A 17,892-nucleotide genomic window follows, 5' to 3' on the forward strand; every position below is an offset into this window, starting at 1 on the left:
ACGAGTTACAGATATGAATGTGTTTTTATACCATTTGGACTCAGTTTCCCCATGAACCCAAGACTCAGAAATCCTTCTTGACCAAGAAGACTATTTGTGAAACTCTAATACAAACACACCCTGCACAACGGCCCTTCTCCCCTCAGAGGTGTGCTCACAGGAAGCCTGCACGGGTAGCCTGCTTTTCAAAGGCTCGCTAATGAGGTAGTGATAGAAAACGTGCACAGACACCAGCACAGTTCTAAAAAAGAGGCCTAATTATAGCACTTCAGAGTACAACAGAAAACATCCAATTAGCCTCCTCTCTTCACTCTTCTGTGCCCAGGCTAGGATCAGGACAAAACACAGTCCAAGGGAAAAGATGAAAAAAATGAAACAGGACTAAAACCACAGACTGCCTTGGTTATCAAAAATATGACTTTGGCCCTGGCTGGCGTAGCTCAGTGGATTGAGCGCGGGCTGCGAACCAAAGCATCGCAGGTTCGATTCCCAGTGAGGGTACATGCCTGGGTTGCAGGCCACGGCCCCCAGAAACCGCACATTGATGTTCCTCTCTCTCTCTCTTTCTCCCTCCCTTCCCTCTCTAAAAATAAATAAATAAAATCTTTTTTTTTAAAGTTTTAAAAAAAGAATATGACTTTGAATTTGGGAAATAACAAGTTAGGCTTTACTGGAACCACTGCTGAGGGTTTACGAGCAAAGCTGACCACTTAGAGTTCAGTTGGAAAAACACTTCTGTTTTCGCTGCCTTGTGTAGTCAGGGCCCAGGTGGAATAAGTGCAAATATAACGCTATGGTCTGGTCTCTACAAGCCACTTTCAAATGTTGGCATGGACTGTTTTAACAATAGATTATCAATATCAACCGAAAATTCTGCCTTAACTGAAATAAAACATGTGATGACAAAGGTGAAGTAATACATCATAAATATTAAAAATAATTTTTCGTTTCCTACAGAGATAAAGGAAACCCCTAGACAGCTGACATTGAAGCTACAACCAATTAAAGAAAAATAACTGGCTCTTCAAATTCATATTTACATATACATACTGAGCATCAACAAACCTTCCTTTACGCAGTTCAAACAACTACTTTTATTGACTACAAAGGCCGAATGCATCCTCCACAGTAAAGATACGGAAACATCCCATCACAGCAGATGCAAAATCTCTCATCGTGTCACCGGGGTTCATGCTGTTGTTCAAACGCATCTATCACCAGACACTGATCTGCCTCATGCAATGCTGGTTTAAATTAAACTCCCACACTCAATGAGTTACAAAATGCAGGTAGACAGACACCAAATGGTTGACCCCATTTGTTTTAAATACAGCCTTCTGTATATGCCATACATGTACTGCTCATAAACAAAATCAATACCTTACCTGGTTATTTCTTCTTTAAGCTTACATGGATCTTCAGCATAGAATTTAATACCAAAATACAAAGTATATGGAGGTCCAGCTAAAACAAGAAATAGAACTTAATTTAATTTTACATTATAAATTAATCAAAGTATTACTGTAATATTATATAACAATAAAAATTATACTCACCAAAAATATTTATAAGCCATTTACTGAATAAGGGGTTAGTATTCAAAATACATGAGGAACTCATATAACTCAATAGCAAAAAAAACAACAACACTCAACTTAAAAACAGACAAAGGATCTAAATAGGCATTTGCTAAGTAAAATATACAAATGACCAACACATACATGAAAAGATGCTCAACATCACTGATCACCAGGGAAATACAAATCAAAACCATGAGATATTACCTCACACCTATAAGAATAGCAATTATCAAAAAGGCAAATGTTGCTGAAAATATTCAAAATTGTAAAATAAAAAAGTTAACAAAAGATGAAAGTATTGTTGAGAATGTAAATTGGTGTAGCCATTATAGAAAACAGTATAGAAGTTCCTCAAAAAATTAAAAATAGAGCTACCATATGATCCAACAATCCCACTACTGGGTATTTATCCCAAAGAGATGAAATCAGAATCTCAGAGTGGCATCTGCACAGCCACGTTCACTGCAGCACTGGTCACAACAGCTACGACATGTAAGTAATCAAAGTGTCCGTCAATGAAAAAACAGATAAATAGAATGGGGTACATACATACACATACACAATGCAATTACTCAGCCATAAAAAACAAGGAAACCTCCAATCTGAGGCAACATAAATGAACCTGGAGAATTATGCTAGGTGAAATAAGCCAGACACAAAAAAAATGAAGACTGCCTGACCTCACTTATATGTGGCACCTCACTTATATGTAACTAAAATAGTTACACAGAATGTAAAATAATATAGAATGTGGACTATAATTGAAAATAAATTTTTTTAAATAATTTCAAAATCAAATAAAATAGTCACACATATAGATGCAGAAATTATTGGGTTGGCCAAAAGTTTCATTTAGTTTTTCCAAACAATGGCTCTAGTAGTGCTTAGTTGTCTTTGATGTCCTTTAAAACAATTTCATTCAATTGTGTTTTGACAGCTGTCCTATCAGCGTGCATTAAAAAAACTTATTGGCCTGGCTGGTGCATGTCAATTGATTGAGCGCGGGCTTGCAAACCAAAGGGGCTGTGGGGCTGTCTTATGCTTTGGAAGATGTTTAGCAGCACCCCTGGCCTCTACCCACTAGACACCAATAGTGAGAGATAGCCAACATAATCAAAATATCCAAATCAATAAAGTTATTGGTGAAAATAAAAAATGTGTCTTCTATTTTATGGAAAAATAAATGGACTTTTTGGCCAACCAAATAAAATGGTGGTTGCCAGGGGGCAGGGGAGGGAGAAGCGAGAACATTTTGGTTGAGGGTACAAAGTTTCAGTTATGCCAACTGAATGACTTCTAGGAACCTAATGTACAACGTGGTGATGGTAGTTAATGATAGTGTATTGTTTATCAGAAATATGCTAAAAGGATTAAACTTAAATTTTCTCTCTCTCTCACACAAACACCCCCCATATACACTATGGCCTATGTAGCTATGGTAACTATGGCACTGTAGTACCATATGGTAACTATGTAGAGGGGGTAAGTTATTTAGCTTGACTGTGTTGCTCTTTTCACACTGTATACATATATCAAAACATCATATACCATTTTGACATGTCATAGCTATCTCAATAAATTTGTTTAAAAATCACACAAACCAAGAATTTCTAAAGACACATGGAAATATAAAAAGAAAAAACAAGGGTCAGAAATCTGTAAAATTGGCCCTGGCTGGTTTTGCTCAGTGGGTTGAGTACCCACCTGCAAACCAAAAGGTCACCAGGTTTGATTCCTAGACAGGGCACGTGCCTGAGTTGTGGGCCAGGTCCCCAGTTGGGGACAACTGATTGATGTTTTTATTCCTCTCTCTCTCCCTCCCTTCCCCTCTCTCTAAAAAATAAACTACATTTAAAAAAAAAAAAGAATTCTGTAAAGTAGAACTTCAACTATGCAGGTATCTATGATTATGTATACAAGGGGGGATTCCCCCAAAAGTGGAATTTACTTATAAAAAATTGTGTATTTACTCTTACATGTTTAAAGTTTAGTCACCTTCAAAGTATTCTCCATTTGATGCAATGGACCTATCCAGACTTTTTCCCACTGCTCAAAACAGTTTTTGAACTCGCTGATTTCAATGCCTTTTAGTGTTTCTCCTGTTTTTTGTTTCACCTCTTCTGTGTGGGCAAAATATTTCCCTTTGAGGACTTTTTTTCATCCAGGGAAACAAGAAAAAGTCACTAGGAGTGAGACTGGATGAACAGAGAGGGTGGGACACAGGGGTCATGCCATTTTTGGTCAAAAACTGCTGAACATTCAGCACGTTGTAGGCAGGTGCACTCATATATTACCCATCATGAAATGGGCAAACAAGTTCAAAGAGTCCTCAAAAAATTTTATGGAAGTGGTAAGTAAAATTTTTACTTACCACACACACAAGAACTACCTGCACAAATACCAAGTATATATGAAAACAAAGCCTGGAAATGTGCCTATGTGTGCAAATATAAAATTATTAACATTCATGTTGTGAAAGAGGACACAGCCTCTTGGGCACCAACCACATTTTATTCTGTTTTTACTAGAAATATTTCTATTTCAGAGAGTATAAATCTAATTTGCACTGTTTGCGAAACTGCATTACTTCTGAGCAGAGTGTTAACTAGGTCTTATATTAAAACTGTTTAAAAAAGGACTTGCTACCTGGTGCACCAAATGGTGATCACAGTTTCTAATTTTTTCTTCAACAAAAGCCTCCCCCACAAATAAAAAAGATATAAAGTATGCACCTCAGGAATACTTCCACCTACACATGATTCCCCAGTCTCTGATGCTGTGTACTCGATGCGAAGCAACCCTGGTCTTTCTATTTTCATTGTTAACTGAGTAAATGAAGTCAAAAAATTTAAAAGTTGGGGAAAGGGGATTAAATGGAACAAAAGGCAATAAGCCCATAGTGCTTCTGTACCATACAAATTATGTCATTATTTACTATTAATTACTATGACCCACACATGCTGTTTGCAGAACCCCAAAGCCCTGTCCCTGGCACAAGAAGACAATCAAGTCTCCCCCCTTCTACGCCCTCCTGAACAGGCACCCCTGCTGCTAGAGCTTCTTTGAAAACTAAATTCTAAATGAAACTTTGGTGTAATGTTTTGATCATGAGAGTTGATCCTCTCTATGTTTGATTTCTATGTTTGATCATTGTGTTTCTGACAAATATACCCCCTCCCTGAATATAGATGTCAGGGAGGCACAGACTATTAAATATTTAAAAGAGCCAGGAAGTCCACCCTCTGCTGTTCTGCCTCTGTCAATCAAGCCCTGTGTTGTGGAGCAGACAGGTCGGCCTGTGCCCGCAGGCCACTGGGGCTGGCATCTGGGGATGGGAAGAGCACAGATGCTGTTGAGACAGTGCAGAAAGGAAGAGGGCCTTGTTCGGAGTCCAGAGTTGCTTTTATCCTCCAGAACACGACAGATGACATCCTACTGACCAAGCCCAGCCACTTGAAACAAGTTTGGAGATCAGCAGTTATGCAGACGTTTGCAAAATGCCCAACTGAAAACATTTGGTTTCGGCTAATTTTCTTAAAGGACCTTAGCCCAAGTCAGCCCTCCATTTCCACTTACACATAAAATGGCCTGTGTTCTAAACATAAGGCATCGTTACCATTTGCTTGTATTTGATAAAGTACAAAAATGTTTCCAAAATATTTGATTCTCAACATCCACCTGGTAACAAACGCAAGGCAGGTGAGGCACCAAGGAGATAGGCAACTTGGTTCTAAGTTCACAGGGATCACAAAACTAAGAACCAAGTTTGCTAGAACCTAGTGCTTTTTGGCCACTGTTCTATATAGCATCTTGGGGGGAAATTATAATAACTAGAGAGTAACCAAAATATTTCATAAACATCACCGTTTTATAATTCAATCTAAGGCAATGGAAATGGATGCTTTTGGAGCACGATATGTCTGAGACTGACTATAAAAATCAAGCCCTGATGAAGCAAATTCCAACTTATTATGATCTTGAATCCAGGCCTCTTCACGTCTGCCTTTACGAAATCCTTATGTAAAGTAAGTTAATACTGTTTCACTTCAGCAAAAAGTACAGAAGCCATAAAAAGAATCCTCTAATCTACCTTTTGAAGACTAATTTCAAGACCTATAATGATAATCAAGTCCCCCATTAGCACAAGGATTATAATAAATCAAGACTTACCCATGAGAATCCTGGTGACTAGCAAGTATTCTGTCATTTTTACAGATATTCCTTCTGACTCTCCTTCATAAATTATCAAACTATCTCATGAGATAAATATAAACATTATGTAGTCTTCAGTTAAATAACCTTTCTTCACTTGTAATATCAATGTTTTATTCTCAGTACACATTTCTGCCTTTGGGATCCACGAAGCACCAGATGACCAAGTTTTCTACGGGGAGCAAACCAACACACAGGAGAAGCACAGACTGGGCGGGTGGGGGGGGGGGGGGCGGAGAGGGGCGGGTAATAAAGGCTAGAGGAATCCACTACATCTAGTAGCGATAATTTGCACATTAAAGCAAATTGGTTTAGTGAGTGCAGATTTTCAGTTGGGGACCATGAACAAGTTTTGGCAATGGACCGTGGTGGTCGCACAGCAGTGTGAATGTACTTATTAGTGCCACCAAACTGTATCCTCAAGTGGTTAAAATGGTATACTTTATGTTATGTACTTCACCACAATTTTTAAAGAGAGAGCCTTTTAAAAATAACTACTCTTCTGTATGCTTAAGGACAGTGAGTATGTGTGTGCATTATGCACATTTATAAATAAAATTTCCGGTTATGGAAATTAAGGTTAATAAATATAACCTTAATTTTACTGAGTCACATGGTAAGATTCATATTTATAAAACCAGAAGCAAAGTCAGGGGGTCCTTACTGAAGCCACAGAAATCGGTCAGGTCACAAGGCACTTCTTAGTTACTGCCTCAGCAAAGTGACAAAACTATTCTCTAACCCAAGAAACTCAGAAGATTTAAAAGGCTGGATGACAACCACCTTTTCCACATCAGTGCCTCTCTGCCTTTTCTGTTTTAAGGTGAAAATTTAATGACAAGCAACCGGGAAAGTCAAAAACTAAAGTCAAGAGCAGGGAAACAACAAGCAAAATTCAATACTAAGATGCATTTGGTCTTTATCAACGCCAATGTAATCAGAGTTTGTAGAGACCCAGCAATATACACACACCCACTTCCAGGACCTGGCACTGGAGTACTAGTACTCTCCCCCGAGGCCTAGTTCTGTACCCAGCTGACCACTGACATCACAGCATTTTCAAGGCATCTCTTAACAAAGCTAAAATTAAATACCTACTGTTGATCAGTTCTTTGTGTTCAGCAAGGGTTTTTGCAGGATCCAGCCAATACTGTGTGAGGAACAAAAGGGTAATTATAAGAATTAGTCACTTTTCATTGACCTTTACTTCAAGTACATTTGAAAAGTGTTATTTTAAATGACATTTAAATAATAAGTAAAGTATTTAATTTATCATATACACACACAAACATACAGAAGAGCTTCCTGTGGCTAGAACGTTAAAAAGAAATGAAGTCCATGTTCAGAGAGCAGCAGAGAAGAGAAAAGAAGCAGTACTTGCTGGGTTCTTAGTCAAATTCTCGTCCTAATTACATGTAGATCAGTAACATCAGGATGCTAGTGAATGTGCCTTACTGCCTTGGGGGGCAAAACAACGGCCATAGAGAATGCCTCCCAAGTCTCTTTCCGAAGTCCCCATCACAAGCCCCCACAGTCACGTCTCCCCCTACCACGTCCTCACCTTCCTCACTTCCAGTCCTGTCTCCTACAGGTGTAGCTGCTGGATGGAAGGAATAAAGCAACTCAAATCAAATCAAACCCTGCCTAAGTGTCCAGAAGAGGCAGCTCTGCACGGTGGCTGCGGGGCGAGTCTCAGAGCCGATCCAGCTGGATGCTGTCCTGGCTCTGCCCTTGGTGGTCATCACCTTGGAACAAGGTACTGGACCATCTCTGAACCTTCCTCACAGGCTGTGAGTGTGAGGATTAAATGCACTAATTCATATAAAATCTTCAGAATAGCTCCTGGTTCACACTCAGTATGCAACGCATGACTAAGTAATAGTGATGACTATTATTAAGGTATTAGGGTCACTCTTAATAAGTGCCTTTAACCAGCCTATAGTACTTGTTTATGAATTCAAATTAATCTTTAATGAGCAGAACCTTAGACAGTGACGGGAGAATTTCTGGCCCTGAGGAGAGACTTTCCTTTAAATCTCACTCGTGTGAAATAAAGTCACTGGAAGAAAAAGAGACAAGCAGGGCAGATGCAGAGAGGGGGAATGGGGGATCCCCTGGACACACACACACGGGGAGGGCTTCCAGCGCCCTGGAGGGCCAGGGAGGGCAGAGCGAGACCTCTCCTCTGCTGTCCTTGCCAAATACAGGAGATCCCAAGGGCCTAGCTAACCAGTTTCCATTGTCTTACGCTCCTGAATGAAGGGGCAATCCTCACAGCAGGGAGGTGGGAGCTGGCTCACCCTGAGCCACTTCATTCCCAGCACTCATGTTCGCCCCGTGAAGACATCCACTCCCCTTGCGCTCCTGGGTCAGGAATCAGGGTCGAAAAAGGAGTCCAAGAGAACCTTCCTGCCTGGTTCCCCCTTCCTTGGCGGCAGAAATGCTCGCTGTGCTATGTGTAACAATAGCAGTCGTTATAAACAGAAACTGTAATATTCTTGCAATCCTCCTACCTTTTATTCCTAATTAGTTAATATAACAATTACTCATACTAAATGTGTGTCATAATCATTTTATTACAAGATTTTTAGTACAGGACTAAACTCTATTCATATACGTATATAATTTTCATTATTTGCCACTTACAGAGCTGTTTCAGTTTTTCAGCTTTTTAAAAAGTAACATATAAATGTAGCAAACTTATAACACAATGTTTATTATTCTGCTCCTCATCACTTCTCAATTGCTGAAGGTCTAAATCACTTGCTTTTTTAAAAAGATTTTTAAAATTTATTTTTAGAGAGAAGGGAAGGAGAGAGAGAAAGAAATATCAATGTGTGGTTGCCTTTTGCATGTCCCCTACTGGGGACCTGGCCTGCAACCCCGGCATGTGCCCTGACTGGGAATCGAATCGGCAACCCTTTGGTTTGCAGGCCAGCACTCCCTCCACTGAGCTACACCAGCCAGAGCATCACTTTTAAAATTTAAAAAAAAAAAAAAAGATGTTCAAAGTAGAGGCTCTAATCGATGGACTGTTTGGGGGTCCAAAGTGACTAAAGATGTGGCTCTAGTGTGAAAATCATCATTCGCATGGAAACTCTGGTTCATACAAGTGGAGTAAAATCGATCCAAATGTTACGCTGGGTGGCGGACACAGAACAGCAAGCTGTGGATGCTTCTCATGAAATGGAAACACTAAGTGGATGTTAAATAAAAAGGTTTGTCCCTGGATTTTTCAAAGAGGATAAAACCAAGAAAAACACATACCACTAACCACTTTTAAACACTTGCCTTCAGAACTGTGAGGAACAGATATGCCTGTTGTTGGAAAACACCGAACACTCGCATTAGATTTCTATTGCTACCACAGCAAAATATCACACGGTTAGAGGCTTACAACAATACCCATTTAGGGTCTGTCTCCAAGTTCTGAGATAGGTTGGTCTCCTTCACAAGACCAAACCAAGATGTCAGCTGGCCGGGGTCCTGAAGGGTTATTTGCTGAGGGGACCCTGCCCATGAGAGCACTGTAAGGAAGTTGGAGTTGGGCCGTAGGGGCTCTGCTAGTTCCCCCCACCGCATCAGGGAACGCAGGACTGTAGGCCTCAGCCACACTCACACAGGAGGACTCAGGGGGTGCCTGGGGCCAGACAGAAGGAAGGGAAAGGTCTTACTGCTGTGTCTCATCTCACCTTGAAACTAGCAAGAAACAGAAAATGGATGAAAGCTTCTTAATCTTTCCTCCTGTCATCACCATCCCAAGAACACAGACCTTACAGATTCCTAAAACCAACTCTTTATGCCTCAAAAATGTTTTTCCATCATTAAAAAGCCAGGTAAAGAAAATAGAAAGGGAACTTTTAACTAACTGTAACAGGAAAGACTGGTTAACCTACTAAAATTTTTTGCATTAATGATAATCTATACACTTTAAAAATGAATTTCTCTCCTTGAGAGCAATCTGATTTGTGAGGTGAAAAGTATAATGAAGGTTCTGAAATGAGTTAGAAATTACAACTGTGAAGCAAAAAAAAAAAAAAAAAAAGAAAGAAAAGTCAAAACTCAGTCGAACGCTGTTCGATTAAGCCCATTGCACATTAGCTATGCTCAGCAACAATCCAGCGCTCATCATGCACAAATCTCATTTGATCCAAAGGGAAACCAAGGGTTACAGAGGTCAGACAATGATAAATGCTCCAGAACATGAGTCACCAGGTTTCATAAGCTAACATCTTAAAATGTAAAACCCACTTCAGTTCAACCGAGGGAAAGAAATGACCTTGAAACAAAGCAGTCATACTCCATGGCACTTGTCACTGCTCATTAGCAACAAGCAATCAAACAGGGCACATCTGACCACCACGAACACATCAGGCAGTTATCCTGTAACTGATGAGAAAAAGGCCACAAGAACCTGCCAATAAACACAGTATCCCGATTTTAAGGATTTCATCCAGAACAGTCACCTACAGCCGAATGGATGCAGGCTGTAAAACTGAGTGTCATTCATTCATTCACTCATTTAACATTTACACAATACCCACTATATATGTCCTCTATATGTTACATCAGACCTTGTCCTGGGCAGTGTGGGAAGACAAAGGTGGCTGAGCCCCATCCCTAACCTTGAGGCAGTCAAACCCAGCAGGTGACATACAGACCCAGAACTACAATACAATACTGTAGTGAGCTAATAATATGTATAACACAAGTACTTATGAGATAATAAAATTATGTACAAAGAAAATTACTTCTGCAGGGTGAGTGTAGGAAGGTGTCACTGAAGAGGAAACCTTTGAACAATGTGTTTACAAATAAAAAAAAAAACTTTCCCTAAATACAGAAATGGAGAACAGAGACTTAAATTTTTATAAAAATTATGTCTATCAGCTCAATTGGGTTCATTTCTAAGTGACAGCACAGAATGTAATACTCCAGGTCCTTTATAGTTGAGTGCTATATTACAATCAGTTCTGCACAGTAACTAACAAATACTCAGCTAAGAAATCACTGCTCATGCAGGACTTCCAGAAACAGAAGTGGTCCTCTTCAGTCCTTCTGTCTGTCCCAGGCAGGGGGAAAGGGAGGAGCAGAGAGCAGAGCACAATTTACTATGCATGAGGCTACTGAATGGCTTTTCTGAACTACACTTCAGCATGAACCTATTGTAACCTCAGAACCAGTTCAAAATGGTTCTATCCTCTTTACAAGATACTGAGTTGCTCTTCAGAGACAACGGAATAAAACCACTAGTCATACAGCTGAAGCAATCCCAGAGGAGAGAACTCTGACATCCAGCTGCATCTGGAACCAAAGTCTTGTGCCCTCCCTGCCCTACAAAACCAAAGAACCAAGACAGGACCCAAACTTGAATACCAGAACCCTTGCAAAAGCAGAGGATCATGGTCCAGGAAGATCCCGCATTGACGCCCCTTATTGTGAATGACAAGTTCCAAGGTCCTCCAATTAAAACTTTCCTCACCAGCACTTCCACATACCTGCTCCCCCTAAAAACCCTCCCAGAAACCTGCATCAGGAAATTCAGGCTTTTGAGCCTTAGCTTCCCATTCTCCTGGATGGTACCATGCCATTCATTGGTAAAATAGCTACTTTCTCCACAGCAATTCTCGGTGTTTGGCTCTGTTAGCTCCAGGTGGACAAACTCTTTCTCTTCTGTAACATGGTCTTGCCCACCCAGCCATCAGGAGAGACAGCCTTCTCTCTCCCATTCTCTCTCAACATTTCAGCTCTTCATTCTCTAGAAAAGTTTTTCAATCACTCAATCTCCCCCTCCCCTTTCCTCCTTCCTCTCCCACCAACTTCAAATTTATATCCAACTAAATTGGGTCCTATTTTGTAGGAAGAGAACATAACAAGTAACAGAAGCAGACCCTGCTCTTTCATCCTGGTTTCCACGGAGGGCTCCCTAACAAAGGAGAACATGAACAGACTGCAACCCCAACACCAGTCACTAGAGAGCCAATGCCAGGGCCCTCCTGGCTCTGACCCCTTTGCCAGGTTCCAAGAGGCCAGCAGTTAGGTGGTCTCACCTCTTCGGTCCTATCCATCTTAACAACGGCATTTATGTACCAGGGAGAGTGACAGACGTGCAAAGGTTCCTTCTAATTCTCTGACAGTCTTAGTTAAATACCTTGAGTGTCTTTCATTCACCTTGGCTGATAATGTCTCAATTTCATCAATATGTTGGGTAACAATCTCAGAATTAGATTTTAAAAGTCTGACACTGTCCAGGAAATCAATATCCTAACCTTCAAAATTCAGAGTCCAACCTTTCCTTTGACGACTGTTCTTCTGGAGTTTCCTTGAGGTCTAATAGTAGTATAAGCCCTAAAAAGTTTTACATAAAACAAGGACATCATGAAATAATAAAAGTTTGCTGTATCTTATTTCACTTGGGACTTAATGCTATTTCTCCTTTGGAGAATTTAAGAACATTACAATAATATTTAATAATGTTTCCTATCAATCAAAAAAAGGCTTTAAATACACACATAGCTTTTGTCAATGTAACAAAACCACCTCCGGATCTAAGACAGTGTGAAGAGAGTTGACCGTGGGACAATGAAGCCACAAAGAGCTCAAAAAATGGTACCACTGTTCACACCCAGGGAGTTCTAGGACTCAACGTAATGTGCCACATAAGTTCCAAGGAATCCGGGACTGTGGAGATTGCTATTTCGGCTTTTCCCAATGCCCTTGTAGACAGACCTCAGGCTTTCTAAGCAACATTAAGAGGACATGGTCTTAGTTTGCTACTTGGTATGAATCACAGAAGCTTTAACACCTCAAGTCATGTCACCATCACAGAGCCAACGCACAGCAGGGACAAAAACAAGAGCCTATCATTGGACGATCCACAGTGAATGGGAGAACTGTCATTAGGCCCCAATTCTCAACAAAAGTGGACCCCTTTAAATCACTGCAGGGCCATCTGGCTCCTCACGAAGTGTCACTGGCGCAGTCCTCACCCAAGGACCCTGGCAGCACTTAAAACAGTTATAGGGATAATAACAATAATAATGGCAGCTAACATTTATTAAAAGCTTACCATGTGCCAGGTACTACTGAAGGCTTTACCTATATTTACTCATTTAATTATCTTAATAAGGTGACGAAGTAGGAACTACTATAATTATCATCTTACAAATGAGGAGACTGAAACGTGCGGTATTTAAAGAACCTGCTCAGAAGTGCAGACCAGCAGATCCAGGGAACAGAAGCCCTTGCATGTAAATCTCAGGCCAAGCCACTCTCTGGAGCAGCAGTTTTCAACTTTTTCATCTCATGGCACAGACAGCATAAATTGATTACTAAAATTCTGTAGCACACCAAAATATATATATTTTTGCTGATCTGACAAAAAAATAGGTATAATTTTGATTCATCCACACTGAACAGCTATCGTTGTGTTGACTTGTCATTTTTTAATTTGACAATCTAAGGGAAAACAGGTCAATGCCCTTGACTAAATAATCAGGTGTTGCACAAGAATTTAAAAATTCCTGTGGCACACCGGTTGAAGATTGCTGCTGTAGAGTCTTGTCTGAATAGGAATGCATAACCTCAATTTCAAGATTTTTACATACAACTACCAGCTCCTCTCTTCTCAGCTCACTGCCTCCTCATATTCTGATTCCATTAATGTAACAAGGTGTGAGCCGAGAGCACCTCCCCACACAAGTCTGGCTGCAGAGTGGGACACTTGGAGCAGGGCCACTGAGAGTTACTTTGCATATCAGAAACAGCAGGCTAGCCTCATACCCACACACAAAAGTGGTCTTTCGCATATCAACAGCAGACTAGCTAAGGAGATGGGCGTGACTTTGACCAGTGACGTAGCTGGGAGGCAGCTCCCCCTGCTTACAGTTTCTGTGCCAGAGCTTGGAGATGGTTTGCTCCACGGCCTCCAGGCTACGCCTGCCCAAACTATGGCAGCCAAGAAAGGCAGAGAATATGGGAGTGCTGGCAGGTGTAGTCAATTTCGGGAGGAGTTGGAAATGGGGTTACAGAGGAGGTTACAGGCTGGGATTTAAACAAAAAGGCAGGCCGCCAGCACCACAAGACAACAGGGGGAGTGGGGGGGGGGGGGAGGACAGTGTGGGTGGGAACAATGTGGGAAGGGAGACAATGTGGGGACAAAGAGAGACCACACAGGAAGAAAAGGTATGAAAGGACTCTTGCTGCTGGGACATGAGGAGGTGCCACATGGCTTTGGATTAAGAACTGGAGGTCGTGGTGACACAGCTGATGGTGCTTGGAACTGGAGAAGACCTACCCAGCTGAGCACGGATCACTGGGAGGAACCGGGAGTCTAGCTGAGCTACGACGTCTATTTCTTTGCCTGAGCTATGGTACCCCGGACTGGCCTGGTTTAGCAAGGGGAGGCAGGTTTAGCAAGGGGAGGCAGAACTATGTGTGTTTCTGGGTGTTTTATGGTGACATTCTGCCATTAATTTAAATCTGGTAACTTTTGAATAAATAGTTCTTTCTTTTTCACCAAACTCTGGCATTGAGAGCCACAATTCCTAACACCTGGTGGTGGTCAAGAAGAACCATAGGACAGAAAGACCCCAGGGGAGGGGGCCGTTTTGTTAACAGTATCTAGACTCCCCAATGGGTTCATTCCGTAACATTAAGACATGCAATTACACACTCCTACTATCTTTTCATGGTTCTTCCTCCCTGCCCCCCCACCCAAGTCCTCACTTCTCTCTCTATCCATTACAGTCATTCACTAGTAGTCATCCTCAATTACCTTGTACAATCTCCCTCTAGTAAAGAGGAAGAAAGAACTAGAAAGAACACCACTCTCTGCCTTCTCCATGCCAGGCTGAACATAAATGGAGACTCAACTTGCACAACCATAGATGGGCTCAGTTTAAGTTCATTATCAATAGCCAGAGGGAATCCAGAATCCTACCACATTTTACTCTTTCACTTGTCTGGGCAACTCCTTCCCCCTTTCTCACTCTCAGCTGATGATCTCGAAAATCTCTGAGAAAACTGAAGCCATCAGAAGAGAACATGCACACCTTCTTGCCAAATCTACCAAGCTGGCTGCATCTGCACTGGGGTCCTATCTTCCTTTTCTATTTCTGTGGATGAATTGTTCCCCTTAAGCCTGTCCCTTACCTATTCTGAAACACGGTTCCAGCAATTTCCTGCCCTCCTTCCAGCACCAAAGTTTTTCTTTCTGAAGAATCATTTCTAGGGAAACACAAGGCTTTATTTCTCCCCATATTTTTTTAAATCGCCTTTTAATCCCTCTATCTGCTTATCTCACTTCTACCCTGTAAAACAGATCAGGGAGGGGGGGACCACTGTTTTGTACTGTCTCCTCTCTCCCCTCTTGAGCCCACTTTAAAACCCACTCCAGTACCATGCAATGACCCCTGCACTGTGGCTAAATCTCATGATAGGTGCAGAGTCTTCACCCACTTTCTTGCAATGCACTTGTCACTGGTGTCTAGGACACCTGGCTTCCCCTTATACCTCACTGGCCACACCTTTACTATCTCCTTTGCTGGCTGCTCATGATCTCCCTAACCAGGAAAAGTTAGATTGCCTCAGGCGCACACCTAACACCAAGGCTCCTGGCTTTAAATGCAGTTTACGTACTGACAACTCCCAAGTGCAGACCCAGACCAGAACTGTCCCCTGAATCCAAATGCCTACTTGACAGCTCCATTTAAATGCCTATTAGAATTGCAAACTTTATACATTCAAAAGGGGAATAATAATTCTACTCCCTCCTAGAAAAACCTGTTCTCCTGCAGTCTTCCCCATCTCAGTAAACAGATAACACTTTTGCCCTGGCGCCAGGTGGTCAAAACCTCTTTATTATCTCTCTTCCATCCACCTGCAAATCCTGTTGGCTCTATGTTAGAAACAGAAACAGAATCTGACACATTCTCATCACTTCTGACTCCAGGAAGCCATCCACTATTCACCTGGATTTCTTCTTCTTTTTTTTTTAACTGAGTATTGTTTATTTTTTAGGAAGCATATCTAGCAGTTTGGGCTGACACTCTTAGCCCCCACAAGGCTGGGGACTAAGAGCAGACTACTCTGAGCCACTGCCAGGCTACCTGCTTGTAACAGTGGGGAATTGTAACATATCCCACCATTCTTTCAACATTGTTTCTGTAAATGCTGACTCTGGCTAATATGTAGTGTGTAAATAAAAAGCATGTTTTTGTAAGAATCCTAGGAACTAACTTCAAAAGCTACACGCTCTGATCTTTAGTCATCCCAGCTCTGGAAGACTGGCTGATCTTCAACTGCAAATCCATGATGACATAAAACCACAATGACTAAAACCAGGATGACGCACACTATACCACAGCCTGACCAGTTTCGAGGTCCTTATCAGAATGCATCTCTCGTCCTGCTCTCCCTCTCCCTCCTTATGAAAACCTCTGCCTGCAATGAGATGTTAAGATGGGCTCTGAGACATGAGTCCCCCATCTTTTCAGGTGACCAGTGCATGAATAAACCACTCCCCTGTCCACGAGCACCTGTCTCACGAGTTTGACTTTCACTGTGGCAGGCAGCCAGCCAGACCTGAGTTCAGTTACATGCTGACAAACAGAGAACACTCACTCCAACTCCAGGTGTTAACAATACAAAAAGTAACTAAACCAAATTAATGGCTTTCTCTCTCAAGCTTTGAAAGGTAGCAGTCCAGGCTATAAGAGCCTATAAGCATTGCTCACCTTGTTTTTTAAATACTGATTGATTGATTTGAGAGAGAGAGTGAGAGAGACAGAAACAGGCAGAAACATCAATTTGTCATTCCACTTATTTATGTACTCATTGGTTGCTTCTTGTATTCGCCCCAACGTGGAAAATAAATGGTGCTGCAACCTTGGCATATCGGCAATGATCTGACCAACTAAGCTACCCAGCCAGGACACTCACTTGGATTCGTTAAACAACTCTTTTAATGGTATACCTGCTTCTACCTTGGTAATTGGAGAAATTCTTTAAAAACACAGGTCAAATCAATTCACTTTTCTGTTCAACATCCTCCAGCGGTTTCCCTTCTTACTAAATAAAACCCAAAGTCCCAATGATGGTCTATAAGGCCCTACATAACCTGACCCCACTCCCTCCACTCTCCACTGTGTTTGGGGGATGAGACAACAGAAAGGACCTCGAGAAGAATGTCAGGAGAAACCTCAGAGCCCTCTAGGAGGCTGCTGGGGAGGACCTAAACTCAAGCAGGGGTGACCAACCTTGTGGTGTCTCTGGGCCCCACTGTAAGAAGAGTTGTCTTGGGCCACATATGAAGTACACAAATACTAATGAAAACTGAGGAGCAAAAAAAAAGTTTTAAGTAAATTTATGATTTTGTGTTGGGCCACATTCATAGCCATCCTGGGCTACAAGTGGCCCACAGACCACAGGTTGGACACCCTTGAAAGGAAGCAAAGAGAAACCTGTGGGAAGGCGGAAGAAAGAGGACCTTACTATCTGAAGGGATATATTTAGCAATGCTGTTGCCTCTGGCAACATGGAAAATAAAAGATGTACCTAATGAAATGGATGATCCAGATAAGGAGATTTGCAGGCAGACTGTTGACAGTGCAGACTGGCGTCTTTCCTGCCTACAATATAAAATGCAAGAGGAGAGAGATAAGCTTTAAAAAAACTGTTAAATATAAAATGCCAGGATTTACTGGGTTTGAAATAGAGGTGTCTCTTCCCTAGCCATTTCAGAAGGCAAAAATTAAGAAGTAACTTCTGGACAAAGATTGAATGAAGGTGCTTAGAAAAACATGAATACAACTGTAAAACTCTTTATTAAGTCCTCAAAAGAGATCTAACATGACACCTCAGACCCTTTCAGATTGTTAGCAAACAGGAAGTGGAGTCCTGCTGCCCACCACCACCTTCTAGGCAAAATTCTGGAGACAGACGTTTTGTGTTAGAGGAAAGGAGTCTTTATTCAAAAGCTACACAATTCTGAAATAACAGCTTTCCACATAAATTAGTCACAGCTTTAATCACTTGAAGCTCTCTTTACCACCTGAGTTCTCCTATCATTCCCGTTTTAAATTATCTTATTTCTAGAGGG

At 41.5% G+C, this 17,892-nt stretch overlaps 1 protein-coding gene across 4 annotated transcripts in view; it reads right to left on the reverse strand.

The window, feature by feature from the left end:
• Nucleotides 1-17,892, reverse strand: part of EPB41L4A (erythrocyte membrane protein band 4.1 like 4A) — a 252,216-nt gene that overhangs the window by 114,733 nt on the left and 119,591 nt on the right. For all 4 annotated transcript variants that reach the window (XM_036020652.1, XM_036020653.1, XM_036020654.1 and 1 more), the window contains exons 3-4: nt 6,891-6,942; nt 1,386-1,464 (exon numbers count right to left, since the gene is read on the reverse strand). In XM_036020652.1, the coding sequence (XP_035876545.1) occupies nt 1,386-1,464; nt 6,891-6,942 (131 nt within the window). The remainder of the gene's footprint in view (nt 1-1,385; nt 1,465-6,890; nt 6,943-17,892) is intronic.

The sequence above is a fragment of the Phyllostomus discolor genome, chromosome 3 (assembly GCF_004126475.2).
Source record: "Phyllostomus discolor isolate MPI-MPIP mPhyDis1 chromosome 3, mPhyDis1.pri.v3, whole genome shotgun sequence".
Lineage (NCBI taxonomy): Eukaryota > Metazoa > Chordata > Mammalia > Chiroptera > Phyllostomidae > Phyllostomus > Phyllostomus discolor.